General features: G+C 39.8%; 1 protein-coding gene across 1 annotated transcript; it reads left to right on the forward strand.

Moving 5' to 3' along the window:
* Positions 1-1994: 1994 nt before the first annotated feature.
* On the forward strand, positions 1995-17253 carry aplf (aprataxin and PNKP like factor). The gene is made up of 11 exons (XM_046311802.1): positions 1995-2130; positions 2843-2935; positions 6429-6500; positions 7393-7556; positions 9059-9263; positions 9731-9860; positions 11852-12054; positions 13583-13878; positions 14629-14760; positions 15183-15232; positions 16412-17253. Exons 2-11 carry the CDS (start codon positions 2843-2845, stop codon positions 16600-16602), a joined length of 1536 nt encoding a protein of 511 aa, XP_046167758.1. The 5' UTR covers positions 1995-2130; the 3' UTR covers positions 16603-17253.
* Positions 17254-19101: the final 1848 nt, after the last annotated feature.

Here is a 19101-nt window from a genome sequence, read left to right on the forward strand (position 1 = left end):
AAGTAGTTCTAAAATCCTGATGCAAAAATTAATGGTGAAAAAAATGTATTCTTCTTCGATGAGGTTTAACAGTGGTTGGCATCCAATAAATATTGCATTACCGCCACACACTAGACTGGAGTATAACTCCCTTAAACTTTGTTTGAAAAAGATTATATATAATTATATGAAATAAATACAAAAAATACTCTACCATCTAACACTACACTCAGCCCCCCCCTTTTTTACACTAGTCCTACGCCAGGCCAACAGCCTGAAAGGATGGGACACCACCACTTAACACACCCTCTAAGTCTTCTGATGTCAAATCTTGCACACCCAAATACGGCTCTGCAGCTGCCACCACAAATGTTATTTTCTGCGATTTACATTCCATCCCTGCAGTACAGTTGATAACCATTGCTATAAATACCAAAAATCCAATCTTACTGAAACCTATCACTTATTGGTTTATCCCTCTGTACTAGTACAGATCTACTACTGACACCACTCCTCTCAGGATCCCTCCGCCTTGACACATCTTCCTCTACTTTCTTCATTGCCTCAACCTGCCTCTCTCACATGGGACATGTATGATCCCCAGCTGCATGGGCACCCCTACAATTAACATACCGCTACTTCACCCAATGCTACACATTCCTTTCTGCATAGTTCTCACACCTAGGAACCTCCCTCCTACACACTGCTGCCACATGCCCATAAGCTTGACATCTGTAACAACATATATTCAGCACAAAAGCTCATACAGGATAACTTATATCCTAACATCACTTTGTCAGGCAAAGACTCAACATCAAAACTCAAAAGAACAGACAATGACTCTTCTGTTTCTCCATTCACGCCACCCTGTCTGCATCACACCAAACGACAAGCATCACAAACACCGGGAATCTTCCCCTTCAATTGGTCAGCTTTCACATTTAACACTACCCCAGTAATCACTCCTTTCAATGGCTCCCTTTCTTGAGAGCAAAACCATTCCCATCTCTCGCTCCCATTCGTTTAACATGGAGCACCTGCTCCCTCCGACCAGCAGAAACAAACAATTATCACAAGACCACTTCTGATTACCCTCACAGCACCCAACTCTGTTTTCACCCACCCTGAAACCACAAATGGATCAGCCAAAAGGCAAGGGTCCACTTTTTCCAAAAACCTCACTCCTACTGTCACAGACTCATCATTATCCTGACCCTCAGTGCAAGCCTTGGGCTCCACACCTACCACCTCTGATACTTTGCCCTCATCCACTTCCATTTCTCCTCCAGTCTTCAACTCACTCTGCTTACACTTTCTACCATTCTTATTTAACAAACCATCTCCTTTTTTCCGCCATTTTACCCGACTCAAGATCACCCTCTTCCCCCCTCGCTCTCTTAGACCCTCCTCCATATTCCAAGTAGAAGTCTCCTTATGATAATACTGCACTTCTCCTGATATACATCTTGTTCTTGCCTTGTCAAGGGGCGCCATTTAACCAGCTGTCAAATCTCTGTACAATCAGCACGAACCCCTCTGGATGTAGCGGTAAAATAGTGCATCCCACCGGTAAAGCAGCTGCTTCGTCTTTATGTTCCTCTTCATCAATAGCTACCACAAAGCTTTTCCATTTCACACAAGCTCACAATCTTTCTTGTGGATTCCTATATTTCAGAAAATTGTGAAAAAACGATTGGGTGGTAGAGAGATGCTATGCTACTACCCTTATGCAATGAATATGCATAGACAACTCATATATAAAGTGTTTTTTTCTGAAAGTTTCTGGGATGTCACTTGTCCTTATGTCACTACACTCCTAACAACTTAAGCATTACAACACTTTTATTATATCAAATAAACCTCACGTGGCAAATAAGTCCTACTTCTTTTGTTGTTGAGCAAAGTCGACATTCATTTGACCGCCATACAAAAACTCCTTGCTTGGTGGGCGAAAAAACGCCACCTGCTGGAGGGAGACAGATTTCTCTCTTCCTCTCTGGTTACACTGGATTCTGAAAAGACACGATCGTCGCTGAGGAGTGACGCATTCTGACGTGAGACAATGCACACTCTCTACATAACAGCCCGGAAGTTTCTGAAGAAATCCATTAAGTTTTCACGTTTTTCTCAGCACCAAGCTACCTAGAACAGGTAAAATAATGTATATAAATAATTTTGTACTAAGCAGTATACCCTGGTTGGTCAGTTAGGTAGCTAATTATCTGAGCTGCTATTCAGTAGAAACAAGCTCCAAGGTGGAAGTCCAGCAGAGAGGAAGAGGCGAAGTGAGAGGGTTTACTCCGCTCAAATGGCGATCAATGAGGGTGTCGAATTTGGTTAACCAAAAATGTAATTGTTGATTTGCTACGTGAGACTTATTTGATCGAATATAAGTTTCGTAATGGTTAGGTTGTTACTAATGCACTGGTATAAGTGGACGCGCATTTCGGCAAAAAAAAAAGAAGTCTTATCTCGCCTCTCGTCTGCCTTCCATCTTTGAGGACATTAATTGCCATTGTTTGAGCAGGCACTCTACTATCTTGTCAATATAATAGATCATCTTTGAGTCTAGAGTCCGCCAAACGCTTGTCAGTTTAACGAATTAGCTAACTAGCATTATACTAGAAGAGAACAGTTTGGAAAAACAAGTAGTTCAGCCAGTTTACTAAACATACATCCTCATTAAAGCTGCCTTGTTTACCATGACAACACTTATTTTCAACTAGCTAACGAAACTAGCCTGTAATGAACTCCACATTCATTCATAGCTACCAAATGATGGTTTCCTACCACAGATGAAAGGGGATAGTTATAATAGTCTTTGCTAAAAGCATGTTATTCTGACTACAACAACCACCCGCAGATGGCGGGGTTCGATCTCGTGCCTGTAGATGGTGGCAGTCCAATACACCTGCCCGAGGGGGAGACACTGCTGGGAAGGGGTCCATTCCTTGGCGTAAGTAGCTAGCTTTAGTTGGAAAGTCTAGACTAGTAGTATGGAAATCCGTTTTAACATAAATTAATTGCATTTTTTATATAATATAATATATGCCATTTAGCAGACGCTTTTATCCAAAGCGACTTACAGTCATGTGTGCATACATTCTACATATGGGTGGTCCCTTATTTGGGTGTAGGGCCTGATCAGAGCCTGGAGGTACTGAGGGGTTCCCCTCACAGCTCCGTACAAAGGCTTCAACTGGAACCAGTGAGATATCGAACCCACTACCCTGGCGTTACAAGCGCCATGCTCTACCAACTGAGCTACACAGGACATGCTTATATCAATTATTGTACTTTTTTTATATCGATAATTCATATTTTATATTTTTTTAAATTCGAATTATCGATATTAATTTAAAAACAAAATTATATCAGTAATTTATTTTTTTATATCAATAATTCCCCATAGCATTGCATTTTTTTTATATCAACACATCGTTTGAAATCAACAATTCAAATGTATATCCATAATTAATTTCTTTAGATTAATTGATTTTTTTAAATATAAAATTAAATTGTTGATCAATCAAATGATTGATATCATACATCGATTACAAAAAACAACCTTTTTCTGCCTAATTATCATAACTAAACTAACACTGAACCAGTCTGCTTCGACTAACCACATTTTCCCTGAAATAATTTCACTTGCAGGTGGCAGAGGCCATTAATGCGCTGCACTAGTATTATTTTAGGTGACTGTTAGATTCCCCCTGCAGACCAACTTGTCACCCCCCCCCCCCCCCCAAAAAATCAAATCCATTGCTACTCTTCGAGTCGAGTAAGGCATATGTGAAGATCATTATAACAATGCAGCTAAAGTTTTATTCTCTCATGAGAAATCAATAATTACATTTGTTTATCTAATAACATCACTAACCGCTTTTCCCCCACCTAACATTGCTTGTAGGTGGCGGAAGATGCTAACGTGCAAGGCTAATAATCTTTTAGATGCAGTGAGTTTGAGTTCGATTCCCCCTGCAGACAAACAGTTTTCCTCCCCCGAAAATACTATCCACTGCTGCTCTTCAACAGCAGCAGAAGAGCCGTGCTTAGGCCTACATAATGTGCATATTACTCTAGTGTCAGGGTCACAGCGGCCTGCACATCTTTGCTGCAATGCTCCTTCTAACTTGGAGAAATACACAGTTGCGGTGGCTTCCTGTTGGGAGAAGATAACCTATGTAGGAGCATGCAAATGTGATCCTGCCCCTATGAAGGTCATTATCATATACTTTTTATGTATTAAAACAATGATTTATCGATCAAAAATTCAAATGTATTGATATAAAAATATTGATATTTTAAAAATACAATTATTGATATAACAAAATCAATGAACGGAGTATATCATACAATAAGAACACCTTCCTAATATTGAGTTGCACCACCCCCTTTTTCCCTCAGAACATCCTCAATTTGTCAAGCCATGGACTCTACAAGGTGTCGAAAGCGTTCCACAGGGTTGCTGGCCCATGTTGACTCCAATTGTCAAGTTGGCTGGATGTCCTTTGGGTGGTGGACCATTCTTGATACACACAGGAAACTGTTGAGTGTGAAGAACCTAGTTGCGTTGCAGTTCTTGACACAAACCGGTGTGCCTGGCACTTACTACCATACCCTGTTCAAATGCACTTAAATATTTTGTCTTGCCCATTCACACTCTGAATGGCACACATACACAATCCACGTGTCAATTGTCTCGAGGTTGAAAAATATTTTTTTAACCTGTCTCCTCGCCTTCATCAACACTGATTTGAAGTGGATTTAACAAGTGACATCAATAAGGGATTATAGCTTTCATCTGGTCAGTCAGTCATGGAAAGAGCAGGTGTCCTTTATGTTTTGTACACTCAGTGTATGTTAAAAAGGCATTCCATGCTAGTAGAGTTAGCTACGTCTGTGTTCCCCAACCCTGGACCTGGAGCGCTACTAGATATAACCAAAGATTCTTGGTGTATATTACTGGCCAGTACAGGAAAGCCCCATACAAACTGCTGCCATAGATTTTCTTTTTCAACTAACCTATTCTTAGCGATACTTTGTTCTCGTTTCGGTGAAAAAATTTACTTATAAATTGACAGTTTCCAGAAAATAACCAAATCTTTGGTTATATCACATTATCTGGCATACAATCTGTAACTAGAGAGGAATCAGGGTGGTTCGTATGATGCTAAAAGCAGGCATCCCCTGGCCTGTACCTCTCCAGGACTAGAGTTGGTGACAATTGCTCTAGCTAATGCTTCATTGGTTTAATCAGTAATAAATGAATTATGACCTGTCCACTTTATGCTGGTAGACTTCCAAGCATTTAATTGCTCACCAAATTATTATTATTATTATTATATATTTTTTCATTTAACTAAGCAAGTCAGTTAAGAAGAAATTCTTATTCACAATGACGGCCTACCCGTCAATTTAGACAAATATCCTAACTAGAAACTTGGAAGAAAAAAGGATATACTGAACTGTACCTTGTTATATCTCCTCTGTCTCTTAAGGAAAGAAATTGATGTCAGTGGACGTTTAAAATCCCTAAAATCCCTAGCCATACAACATTACGTTCATGAATAATACACCTACAGTACAAACAGTTGTCTTTGCCCAGTCTGTACACAATTGACTATGGTAATTCTTGGGAATTTCCTAGTACTGTTTGACTTGGTTTTTATTCTGTTTTTGATTTTCCCATTTGATTTCAGACTATAAAAAGCTGTAGAAATATATATATATGTGTATTAAACACAATGGACTTCCATGAAAACAGAACATCTACCATGAGGCAAAGATGCAGCTGATTAGGCTACCTGATTATGACTATTGTGAAGTTAAAATATGCATTTCCTGGCTGGTTTCCTGGACCCAGATGAAGCTTTCAACTGGACTGAAAATCATGATTTTTAGTCCAGGAGAAGGCTTCTTTTGGATCTAATTAAACTGTCCCTTGGTGTTTTACTGAAGTGCCTTTCAATTTGCAGTGGCAGATTTTTAGACTGCAATCAGATCAGTCTTACAGTGTAATATATGTATTGAATTTGTAAAGAAAATGCTTTTGACGCGAATTTCAATTAAAGATCAGGACTTAGGATAATCATTTGAATGTGAGCCACATATTATCAACATGTACTTGTAACCCTATTTCAGCAGCCCAAAACTTTTTTATTCTCAGGATTCAGGACCCTTTACTATGGAAGTGCCCTTCTTCATTTTGTATTGATTTGTATTGTCCGGACCTCCCGCCTGCTGAATGCCCGTTGTCTCTCAGGTCTGGGGCCGTATGTATCAAGCATCTCCGAGTACACTGATGAAGGATCTCCCTGTCCATATAATCTTCATTAGGATCTAAAAGGCTAAACTGGTCCTTTTCAGCTCTCCTACTCTGAGATGCTTTAGATATCTTAAATATGGGCCCTGATCTGTGAGTTTACGCTCTCTGTGTGTTTCAGGTCAGCGACAAAAGAGTCTCCAGACACCACTGCCTCCTTGAGAACCTGAATGGGCAGCTGCGCATCAAACCTGTAGGCTTAAGTAAAATGTATTCTTTATTCCGAGGAGACTATTCTCTCTCATCTAGGGCTCAAGTGCATGCCGACCCTATTAAGACAGCTAAATGCAGAGGCGGTCTATTGTTGCAAAAACAACAATTCTTTGAAATCCGACATCAATAGTATGTTCAAGAAGGCCCTCAGTAATCATCATGTTTTCTTTTTATGTTTTGGAAGGGTTCTTGAACCATTTGAGAACCTGTATATTTTTACCCAAGGGACATTGTCTTGTGTGATTTTACCACACCTTACCTTTTGTTATAAATGTTTTTATTTAATAGTTTAGAGAGTAAGGGAATAGGGCACAACACTTATGATTTCAATTGTTTATTTTAGTTGTGCAGCAGATTCATTTTCAGTAACGGTTTTGAGCTAAAACCCCTCCTCAGGCTGCCTGTAAAAGGACAGAGATTCTCTCCATTTTGTCAAATTAGGATGTAGTAAGGCCTTTGGACTGCAACATTGCTGCAGATGAATTAAGGTTAAGAAAAAACAGTAGGAACATTCGAATTAAAGTATTTTCAACCTTCTCTTTCATTTAGTCAGCTTACTGAGAGTTTGGGAATTACCACTCAAGGGCAACACTTACACTACATTAAAGGGATAGTGACATTTTGGCAACTAACTAACTTTACTACTTAACCAGAGTCAGATGGACTTACCCTGAGTCCGTGTCTGGAGCAATTGATAACTAGCGTTAGCATGCTAGCCCTTTAAAGTGAAAAGTGGTGTGAGAAAGACACTTATTTTAAAAGCTCCAATTGTTTACAGCCAGCTGTTGTGCGGAAATAACAAGTATATCCAACTGCACCTTATGGCCACCAATAACTTTAAAAAATGCCATTCTTATTCTTTCCAATCCCAGACGCATGTGAACCCCTGCTTTTGTCAGTCCTCGCTGGATGACCTCCCACAACCCCTGGACAGGAACCAGTGGCATAAACTTGGACAGGGAGACATCATCTCCCTCCTTCCTGGGAAGTACATCTACAAGGTAGTGGCCCTGAGTGGAGAAGATGGAACACCCAGGTAACTCTACTCCTCATCTCAACCCCTGCAGTTTCCCCTCAAGGTCTAAGTATCAAATTAGCTAAAACTTGAAACCAATGAAATCTGAAAAATGATGACTGGTTCGCACGTGCACAAAGAAGTAGCTTTTGAATTAAAAAATATATATTTCTATACATACTTGCTTTTTTTTTGTACTACAAGAAGTACAATTTCTACAGGGCTAACAGCCTCTAATGAATGCCTCTGTCTAATAACTATAGTTTGCAGTTTTGCATTTTAACTTTGTTGTATGCTATAGTTAGCCAGTTCTCTTGGTAACCATGAGCGTTAAAAGCGCATAAAATGATCCTCAGTCTCCTCCATGCGTTTTCACATTTCTGGTTAACCTGCATACTACAGCATATAACAAAGTTCTACACATGTAGGATCTTAATTTGACCATCCTTTTGCAAGAGAACGTTCCTGCAATCCAGGACATTTTTAACTTGTAGTGTATTTGAGGTTTAAAAAGGCTTAAATCCAAATAAATATTCTCCGAAAAATGATTTTCTCTATGAATTACGTACTCACCTTATACGATGGGAGTCGTGGTATCAAATCTATAGTCTTAACAAATATTGGCATATAAGACCATCTGATTCCTTTTTAAATTCAGCTTTTCAATATCACCCTCTTTTTACCTATAAAGGTCTCATAATGTAGCTAACATCTTTGAAATCAAATCATGTATTACCTAGACTACTTAATATGTTTTTTGGGTCCATGCTTATGTATTCTTACTTTCACCTCAGGTTTAAACCTTCTAGAGGTGTTAGCTTTTCCCATTGGGAAAACATGTCACAATTAGTCGCTATGGTGGCATGACATTACGTCTCCAGTAGCAACATATTTCGTGGAGAATAATTAGTCCCTTAACATTGCTATATAAAATGTCACACTAGTAGAGCGAGTTGTCTCCTGACTCCTTAATGAAGAGTTTTATATCTCCCCGTTTCCTTTGTATACAAGCAAACATCATCATCTATTTGCCAGTCAATATGCACATTGTGATTTATGAACGACGCGCATCCCCGTAGTGCATTCTGACCACCCTTAGACAGATTTGGAAAGATAAGGATTGTTCTCTGGTACTGGCATCAGACAATAGCTTTACTAATTGATTTGCAAATGACTACATTAATTTATGCCTTTCATCTCCCAAAGACTGGCTAGACTGAGTGTACTGAATTGGAATAAATACCAGTGTCTTTTATCTCTTTCTATGTAAAACCAACACCCAAGCAACATTCAATTATGTAATATTTTTCAAATGGTTGTCTTTTGTTTCTGAATTTTTACATTTCAGTTTTAATTTTCATGTTTCATTTTTGTTTGAAGTTTCGATCAAAAGGATACTAACCAGACACTCGAGTCAATTTAGCTGCTGTCTACTGCCTACACTAAAGAAGGAACATGCATGACTCATGTAACCGGTGCAGAGAAGGTGCTCGTGTTTGCAACAAGTTATCTCTTCCTTGCAGAAACAGTCAGGCTCTTCAAGATGAAGACGAGGCTGCTTTTAAATCTCCTCCTGCCTCCCCTGAACCAAGCGACGAACCTGCTTACCCCACTCGACAGGGCAAGGGGTGGACACCAAGCTCCCATGAACAACAATCTAGACTGGGAGGTAGTGTGGACCAGAAGGAGCCAGATGAACAGCTACCTAACCCACCTACCTCAAACCAGGTCAGGAAATCTGTCGTGTCAACAAAAGTTTTATCTTGAGATGTATCCCACTGCAATTTTCCTGGGATCCCACTGCTGACACCAATTCCGCTTCAAATTCCGCTTCCTGCACCATTTACCCTTGTAATCCCATGCCTGGCACCATTTACCCTTGTAATTCCATGCCTGGCACCATTTACCCTTGTAATCCCATGCCTGGCACCATTTACCCTTGTAATCCCATGCCTGGCACCATTTACCCTTGTAATCCCATGCCTGGCACCATTTACCCTTGTAATCCCATGCCTGGCACCATTTACCATTGGAATCTCACTTGTAACAGCTATCAACTTTGGCATCCCACTTCGGACACCAATTTCCCAGGGAATCCCACTCGTGACTCCAATTAATATGTATATTTATAAATGTTTCCTGTGAGTATGGTGGTACTGATAAACCCGGTTTGCGTTGTGGTTGTGTGCTCACAGACAGAAGCTGGGGTAGCTGAAGCAGAAAATGACAAGAACGAGCTGAAACTTGAACCAAAGAAAAGAGTGTTACCTGCTTGGATGACTGTACCCATTGCATCTCCCAAGAACCCCACCACCACCACCAAAGGTATCGCTCCTATTTAGGACAGTGACATAATGGAATTTTGGATAACAAGTAATTGTCATGCATATGACGACAATTAACGTTAGAATTGTTATTGTTACAAATTAAGACAAGATTCCTCATCAAATGAATGATGCCAGGTTGGAGTGGATTGGCACATTTTACTATTGACACAAGGTTAGTGCATGAGAGAGACGGAATAACCTAGTTGTTAACTACTGTTGCTATTTCTGAATAGGTCTAACTAGTCAGAGACTTCCACCATTGTTTTTATAGAAGATTATTGCCCCACTCGATTCACGCACTGAATGAACTGCGCTGGAAGCAGTAAGCTGTGTCCACTGCTCCCGAGGAGCGGTATTGAACTGTAGTTCTATATCAATATGTGAAAAGAAAGCTGAAAAAGCACGGGAAATGGCAGATCTGTGCTCAAATCCATATGTTTGCTTGCAAAAAATCAAATCAAATGCATTAAGTTTACGAATAGTTGCTAGCTTTACAAGGCTCCATGTTAGGATTCCTTTGAGAGACAGTTTTTAAGAATCAAATCCTACTTAAATGAATAATAATATAAGGGGTTTAAAACCCATTGTCTCAACAGGATGCACTGCATTGGTTTTAAACTTTTACTTACATTCAATAAAATTTGAGGCCAATTGCTTGTTACTTTACATATAGCTACATATAGGATCATGAGAGCTAGGCCTACATTACCTCAACGGTCGCTGTGATGTGTAATTTTGAACGTCGACGAGTGGAATACTTCGAAACAACCTACCACTCTTGAAGATGTCAATATCCTCTTCGACGTGCTGCCAAACCTTACTCTTTTGGATCAAGTCGTTGTTATTTCCTCACATCGTTGCCCTAGTTTCCTTAAAGTTCCCCTGAAACTTCCTCATACTGACTCCATCTGGAGTCTAGTGACCCATTTACCATGGTTGCATCCAAAATGGCACCCTATTCCCCATAGAGTGCACTACTTTTGACCAGGGCCGATAGGGCTCTGGTCAAAAGTAGTGCACTCTGTAGGAAATAGGATGCCATTTGGGGCGCGTAGTGCACTCTGTAGGAAATAGGATGCCATTTGGGACGCGTAGTGCACTTTGTAGGAAATAGGATGCCACTTGGGACGCCGCCATGGTTTCCTAATGCTAATTTAGGCTACATAGTGCTGATGTTATAGTCAACAATGTCAAAAAGGTTATCCATTAGGCTTTAGATTTGTAAATGGTGCAAACAGTGGCTTGCTCTGATTATTGATAGCCAATGCCTCTGAGCAAGCCTTTTAACAGGGACCGTCAATCTATATTTTAGGTTACGTCAATCAGCGGTCGACAGCACATTAACCTTTTTCAGATTCCTAATTTCCTATCTTGATCTAGGATCAGTTTTCCCTTTTCATTCATAATGAAAAGGATTACATGGACAGGGGGGACCTTATCCTAGATCAGCACTCCTACTCTGAGACTCTTTGAGAATAGGTCTGGGCAGTGAATGGCATTAAGTGAATAATTAAACTCCAGGGAGAAACTGAAACCAGGGTGGACACTGCAGCCCTTGGGCCCAGATCTTTTTTATTTTTTATTATCTGAATTTTGCCTATCCGATAGGATTAAATGCATAAAAATAGAAGGAATAGAATGGGAGTCCCCATTCAAGTCAATGATTCGTCCTTTCTATTCATTCTATTTATACGCATTTAATCCTATCCAATAGGCAAAATCCAGATAGACAACTTTTGAAAAACTGGGCCCTGCTGATCAGAGCTTCCCCATCTCTGCTGTTTTCATTGTGATTTGCACCTGGCGTCCCTTTATCAAGGATGGGAAACTCCAGTCGTCGGCGGCCTGAATGGTGTCGCATGTTTTTACCTGCCTTTGAGAACATGTATTTTCATTGATATAGCAGTCACTCGACTATCTTGTAAATATAATAGGTAGTTTGTTACATGACACAGTCGACCCGTTCACCCAGAATCGTCCTCGTTTTAGGATTTGGAAATCGAGACAGAGGAAACGCAACCCCAACGACAAGCACCAACCAGGGCGCGGCCAAACGGGCCAGGTACACAGCGCCCTTGTCAGGGGAGGAAGAGTCTGAACACAGCGAGGCAGAGCCAACACCCAGGAAGAGGGTGAGGGGGAAGAAGAGTGACGAGGATGAGGACAATGAGGAAGAGGTCCAGTCTACAACAGTTGAGTGTATACTAACGTGTGTGTGTGTGTGTGTGTGTGTGTACACACAGTACAAGTCAAAAGTTTGGACACACCTACTCTTTCAAGGGTTTTTCTTTATTTTTACTATTTTCTACATTGTAGAAGGAAAAGCAGCCAACAAGTGCTCAGCATATGTGGGAACTCCTTCAAGAATGTTGGAAAAATATTCCAGGTGAAGCTGGTTAACACTTTTTTGGTTACTACATGATTCCATATGTGTTATTTCATAGTTTGATGTCTTCACTATTATTCTACAATGTAGAAAATTGTACAAAAATAAAGAAAAGCCCTTGAATGAGTAGGTGTGTCTAAACTTTTGACTGGTACTGTAGGTCCACAGGTTGAAAGAAATTTGAGTAATCAAGGTGACGGACAATGACATTCAATACTGCCATGCACAATCTTGCCAGGATCTAGCTGATCTAGGGTGTAATCATTAGTACAAGAGTTTCTTTTGGACAAATTCAGGAATGTTTATCTCCGTTTTGTTCCATTTGCTTCCGTTTAAAAAACATTTTTCAACATGATCTGCGCAATGAATACACCTCTGATCACAATCAAACACAGTTCACTTTCATAGCAGCCACATACAAACAGCATGATCCCTTTGATCGTTGGATAATTCCTTCTCACATCTACACACTCTCCTCCTTTCACCTTTTCCCGTCGCTTGTGGACTTCAATGCACAACACATCAGTTGTCTGTGACCAGCCGAGAGAACCTTTCCTAACCAAACCTTCATGTCATCATAGCCGCCAAACGCTACACACAGCCTACATCGTTGTCACCATATTAGCTTACATCAAGTCAACATAGCTACTAAATTAACATGTTAGTTAATCCGCTACAATCATCCAATAAAATGTACAGTTAGCAAGCAGTTACGCTGGTGAGCCCCGGTGGCAATAAATGAATATAACTAAAGTATACCTTGACTTGTAAGAGTTTGTGTTGGTTAGCTTCTCTCTTTGAGTCAACTACTCACCACATTTTATGCACTGCAGCGCTAGCTGTAGCTTATACTTTCAGTACTAGATGAATTATCTGATCCGTTGATTAGGTGAACATGTCAGTTCATGTTGAAAGAGCTTTGATAGGTTGGAGAATGTCATCCGGAAGTTGTCATAATTACTGTATAAGTCTATGGAAGGGGGTGAGAACCACAAACCTCCTATGTTTTGTATTGAAGTCAATGTACCCAGAGGAGGACGCAAACTAACTGTCCTCCGGCTACACTATGGACCTACCCTACAGAGTGCTATTGAGGCTACTGTAGACCTTTATTGCAAAACAGTGTTTTAATCAATTATTTGGTGACGTGAATATATTTAGTATAGTTTTGTCTAAAAATAACTTTTAAAATGTTTAACTATTTACATTTTTCAGAAATACACAGAGGTCCTCCTCTGAGGAGCCTCCACTGTTGTTCTCTAATGTGCAATATTGTGTTTGTTGTGTGTTGTTGGTTAATGTACATTTACAGTATATGGTATATCACTCCGCAGGCATTTAAAGCCAGGCAGCAGGTGAAGCCTAGTAAAGTAGAGGAGAGTGAGGAGTCGGACCACTTTGACGTGGAGGAGGATGATGGAGAGAAGAGAAGAGGAGAAGCTTCCCCAGCGAAAGGCAGCAGCACCTCTACGAGCAGAGCGGAGGCCAGCGAGTCCGAGGACAGGGAGAGACAGCCTCAGAACGGTCAGAAGGTCAGCAAGGGGCCTCAAGGGTCAGGTGACGTTTCAGGCCCCGCCCAGTCCAAAGCTCGGCTCAGGACGACCTGCCCCTATGGAAAGGACTGTTACAGGTACATCCCCACATAACGTTGTCTGAACAATAACTGTTAGAAATGTTGAAGATAGTACTTGAAAAGACCTGCACGTCCGAGAACATTAATTTAGGCCGGCAAATGTTCCAACAAGTAATTGAATTCAAAGACTTGACATATTTGATGGGTATTTTTATTTTATGTTGCTCCAGGTACTACAGATGAGATAAGTGCACTTTATCTATTATGCATGTTACAAAACAAATGTATTCTGTTCAAATTGGTTCCATGGCAGCTCTTTCTGATATCAAAGAACTGAACATGTGCAGTATGTTTCCCCCCCCAGATAGTTTCTCTTATTTAACATTTTGTTTATTTTCAAACCACTGATAGTTAACGAACAACTACGTGAAGCATGGGATAAGCTACTGTATTCTCCAAGATGAGAGGTGCGTCCCAAATGGCACCCTATTCCTTTTATAGTGCACTCCTTTTGACCAGGACCTATTATAGCTCTGGTCAAAAGTAGTGCACTGCGTGTGTACGTACATATAGGGAATAGGGTGCCATTTGGGACATACACAAGGATTGGCCTAGATTGGACCTCAGGGTCCAAAACTAAATGGCAGAGAGCAGGTTCAAATGTAGATTCTCTCTTTGAGGCAAATGAAATGAGCAAAGAGAAAGTGCTAGCTCGAAAGCTAAATGTTCTTCAAAGAATACCAATCAAAATGGGATTGACCATAACTTTCAATGATTTTCTTCTCAAAATTGTTATTTCTATCAAAGGAAAAACCCAGTCCACTTCCAAGAATGCAGTCACCCCGGCGAGAGCGACTACGAGGACAGTTCCGCGAAAGACGAGGAGGAAGAGGAGGACGCGGACCGACCTGAGTGTCCGTACGGCACAGACTGCTATAGGTGGGATGCACACCATAATGTAGTCACCATTACAGGATAAAAGAGACTGGTAATCGTGTCTCAAGACCATTATTGTCAGGAAAAAAAAGTAGCCTAATAGCTCCTACAATTTCAACAGGAAAAGAGAAAATAACCTATTTATTATAGCCAGATCTCCCCTGTAAAAGAGGTATTTTGACCTCAATAGAACATTCTGGATACAGGAAGGTTGAATAAAAGAATAAGCCAGCAATCATAGGACTCGGATGTCAGAGTGTCTGACTGGACACAATTTGTTGGCCTCTATTTTCACTTTTAGTGGTTGACATCAGCGACCAAAAGGCTTGAACAGAAGGAGAGTCTGACATTTTAGCCTCATTGGCATTTGACAATACTAGTAGTCCTTGGTAGTAAATCAACCATTTTCCCTGTTTTCTTTCCAGGAAAAACCCTCTCCACTGGAAGGAATACAAACACACCAAGAAGACTCGAGGTATGTTCATTTATACCTGAGAGAGAAAGACATGCTAACCTCTCACCACCACCCCAAATGTTTTTGTTGGTTCCATTTGTGGTTCCTCTTCAATGCAGAATATAATCAGCCATGCATCAAACGAATCCAACTGGTGTGCAGAGCAGAGAGAAAGCAGAGACATGAGAGAAACCTTTGATCTGAAGCAATGTTGTAAATGCCATGGATTGTGCAGATGCTCAACAATCTTATCTGGGCTATTGGATAGTTTGTTTTTATCTTTCCAGATTTGGTCAGACAGTGATGTGTATGCATATCGATACACTGTCGCACTAGTGAATACATTGAGCAAATCTATAATCCACATTCCCCTCCAGAGTTTAAAGAAGCAAAAAAACGATCAAACCAATTGCACTCCATTTCTCTGACATGACGTCAGCACGATCTATAAACTCATTGGGTAACATTTGACTTTCTGAAAGGGAGGTGTGTGACTCAATTTGTATTGCCTCACCAAACAGACTCATAGTTATGTTATTGAACATGACTAGACACTGATCTTGGGTCACTTGCGTTTCCCCCACTAATGGTTAAGGTAAAGGATATGGGAAGGGGGTGCTAATCCAAGATTGAGTTGGGCCAGCTTTTTGGCTCGCGGGGCACATCGGGATTTCAAAATTCATTGGAGGGCCACGCAGATGATTTTTTAAAAACGATTTGTTTGTCAAAACCATTTCCATTTTATTTATATTTATAATGCCCCACCACCATCAAACCTCCTGTGGGCCATAGTTTGCCAACCCCTGTTCTAGATCATTACCAAGGGAAACATCACCCAAGAGCATAGGTCACAGGGTTGGGTAGGTTACTTTCTAAATGCAATCCATTCCAGTTACTAGTTACCTGGCAAATTGCTTTCAGTTCCCCTTAAAAGGCATTAGAAGAAGACTTGTGGTCGGACTCGCTCAAGTGGGAACAAACTTAAACTTGCGCCTTTTTTCCCCCATGCTGAATTGAATGATACCTATTTGAATCCTTTTATGAGTGAATGTAATAAATTACCATCAGCTGTTTTTGTGCAACGCACCATAAAATATTGATAGACACAACCAATGTCTTGTGCTAGCATCAATGGAATTATACAGCACGTTAATAATGCTAGAAATGGCCGTTAATAATGTTATACAATCCCTTCTACAGCGAAAAAGCCGGTATCATACAACAACGATGATGATGATGATGAGTTTGGGGACGATGACAGCTTCATCAATGATGAGAGCGAGGACATTGGTGAAGACTCTGACTATGAGCCACCTGACTCAGACGACGGTGGCAAAGAGGACCTCGAAACACTCAAGAGAGAAGCCAAGGCCTTCACAAGGCTGAAATGAACTTGTGGCCTAAACTGGACTAATCTCCCCTTACCTGTTTTAAACTAAGCGTGCTATTTAAGCGGAGTATACCTTTTTTCCTCTATTTAAACACCCTTGGAATCCAGCAGGTCTACAATCTCGAATAATATTAGTCTCCCTGTGCTGGGAAAATACAGTCAGCAATTTACCCCATCAGTTGGGAAGAATCAATAATGGGATTCTTGACTGATATGTGTATGAGGATGTCATATTGCTGACTTTACCTTTTTTAATTTATGTGTGATACACTGATACTTTCTTGGATAGTAATTAATCACAAGCATTTTTGAAGTGTATGAATTCTTGGTTATTGGTTTGTTTGAATAGTATGGACAAGCAGTTTATTTTTATTTTTTACTTTGTTTAAAAATAAATTTAGTCCCTACAGAAAGTATTCACACCCCTTGACTTTTTTCACATTTTGTTGTTACAAAGTGGGATTAAAATGTCCTTTTTTGGTCAATGATCTACACAAAATATTTTGTCATTTCAAAGAAAACTGCTAGATTTTGTATTTATTAAGGAAAATAATCGGTACATGTTAAACATCTTTGGGTGTGAATTGTTTTGGGTAAGTGTCTCTAAGAGCTTTGCACACCAGGATTGACAATATTTGCCCATTATTGTTTTTTTTTTTTAATTCAAGCTCTGTCAAGTTCATTGTTGACCATTGCTAGACAGCCATTTTCAAGTCTTGTCAGATCTTCAAGCAGATTAAAGTCAAAACTGTAATTAGGCCACTCCGGAACATTCAATGTCGTCTTTCTGAGCAGCACCAGTGTAGATTTGGCATTGTGTTTTAGGTTATTGTCCTGCTGAAAGGTGAATTAGTCTCCCGGTGTCTGTTGGAAAGACAACTGAACCATGTTTTCCTCTAGGATTTTGCCTGTGCTTAGGACTATTACGTTAATTCTTTTCCTGAAAAACTCCCTAGTCCTTGCCGATAAGTATATCCATAACATGATGCAGCCACCACCATGCTTGAAAATACGAAGAGTGGTACTCGGTGATGTGTTGAATTTTCCCCAAACATAACACTTTGTATTCAGGACAAAAGTTTGTTTCTTTGCCACATTATTCACAGTTTTACTTTAGTGTCTTTTTGCAAACAAGATGCATGTTTTGGAATAATTGTATTCTGTACACTGTATTCTTTTCACTCTTGTCATGTAGGTTAGTATTATGGAGTAACCTCATGGTGAAATCCCTGAGGGGTTTCCTTCCTCTCAAGCAACTGAGTTAGGAAGAACGCCTATATCTCTGTAATGACTGGGTGTATTGACCTAATGAATAACTTCATCATGCTCAAAGGGATATTCAGCATCTGCTTTATTTGATTTTTACCAATCGGTGTCCACCTTTGCGAGGAATTGAGAAACTTCCCTAGTCTTTGTGGTTGAATCTGTGCTTGAAATTCACAGCTCAACTGAGGGATGTCACAGATGATTGTATGTGTGGGGTATGGAGATGGGCTAGTCATTCAAAAATAATGTTAACCACTATTATGCGACTTATGTTATTTGCTAAGCAAATGTTTACTCCTGAACTTATTTAGGCTTGTTATCACAGAGGTTGAATACTTATGGACTCAAGCCATTTCAGCCATTTTTTTTTTCATTTGTAAAACATTATAAAAAATAAATAAAAAAACAGTGACATTATGGGGTATTGTGTGTAGATCAGTGACACAAAATGTAGTTCTTTAATCCATTTTAAATTCCGGCTGTAACGCAACAAAATGTGGAAGAAGTTCAAGGGAATTGAATACTTTCTGAAGGCATTATAAATAATGTATAATACCAGAAGTTGTGTTTAATTGACAGTAGTTTGTCATGCTTTTTATACTCAATGCCAGTGTCATGTTTTTCTACAGTAAATATGCTTTTAATGAACAATATTCATTGTCTGTCTCAATGTAGAAAGATTTGTAAAAATACACAAGATGGTAATGCAGTTTGAACATGTTTGTTGTATGCTGAATATTAGTTTAAATTTTCATGACCCTTCACTTGGTCATTGTAAAGCATTCTAAACCTGACACATTCACTTCCTTATTCATGGTTCCAATTACATAATCACCTCTGGGATCATGAGAACCCAGAGTGTAATACAGTGTTTAATTCAATGTTTTTTTGTGAACAAATTTAGATTTATTTTGTCATCCAGTTTGACCTCTCGTTTTGTAATCCAATCAACATGCATTAATTCATAAACAAAAACACTGCCAGACGGCCTCATGGTTTTCACTGGGCAGTGGTTTTAATAACATCTCTCTCACAATTCACCCTCTTGTGGACAGCATAACAAAAACAGGTAAACACAGCTCCATACATTGTAAAACACGTGTTCATAAGAAACAGGAAAATAGATTAAAAGTGAAAATAATGAAATAATCCTAACTGGCATGTTCTCCTTTCCCATTTTCTGGAACCTGCTGGAAAAACATACATCATTTGGAGGCAGATTGTTTGATTCCTA

Source organism: Oncorhynchus gorbuscha, linkage group LG18 (genome assembly GCF_021184085.1).
Source record: "Oncorhynchus gorbuscha isolate QuinsamMale2020 ecotype Even-year linkage group LG18, OgorEven_v1.0, whole genome shotgun sequence".
Classification (NCBI taxonomy): Eukaryota; Metazoa; Chordata; class Actinopteri; order Salmoniformes; family Salmonidae; genus Oncorhynchus; species Oncorhynchus gorbuscha.

Bases quoted from the DNA above. Each gene is read 5' to 3' on its own strand.
- aplf (XM_046311802.1), top strand. From the start codon at position 2,843: ATGGCGGGGTTCGATCTCGTGCCTGTAGATGGTGGCAGTCCAATACAC. The intron at 7,557-9,058 runs GTAACTCTACTC...TCTTCCTTGCAG, and splicing joins GGAGAAGATGGAACACCCAG to AAACAGTCAGGCTCTTCAAG. The intron at 9,264-9,730 runs GTCAGGAAATCT...GTGTGCTCACAG, and splicing joins ACCCACCTACCTCAAACCAG to ACAGAAGCTGGGGTAGCTGA.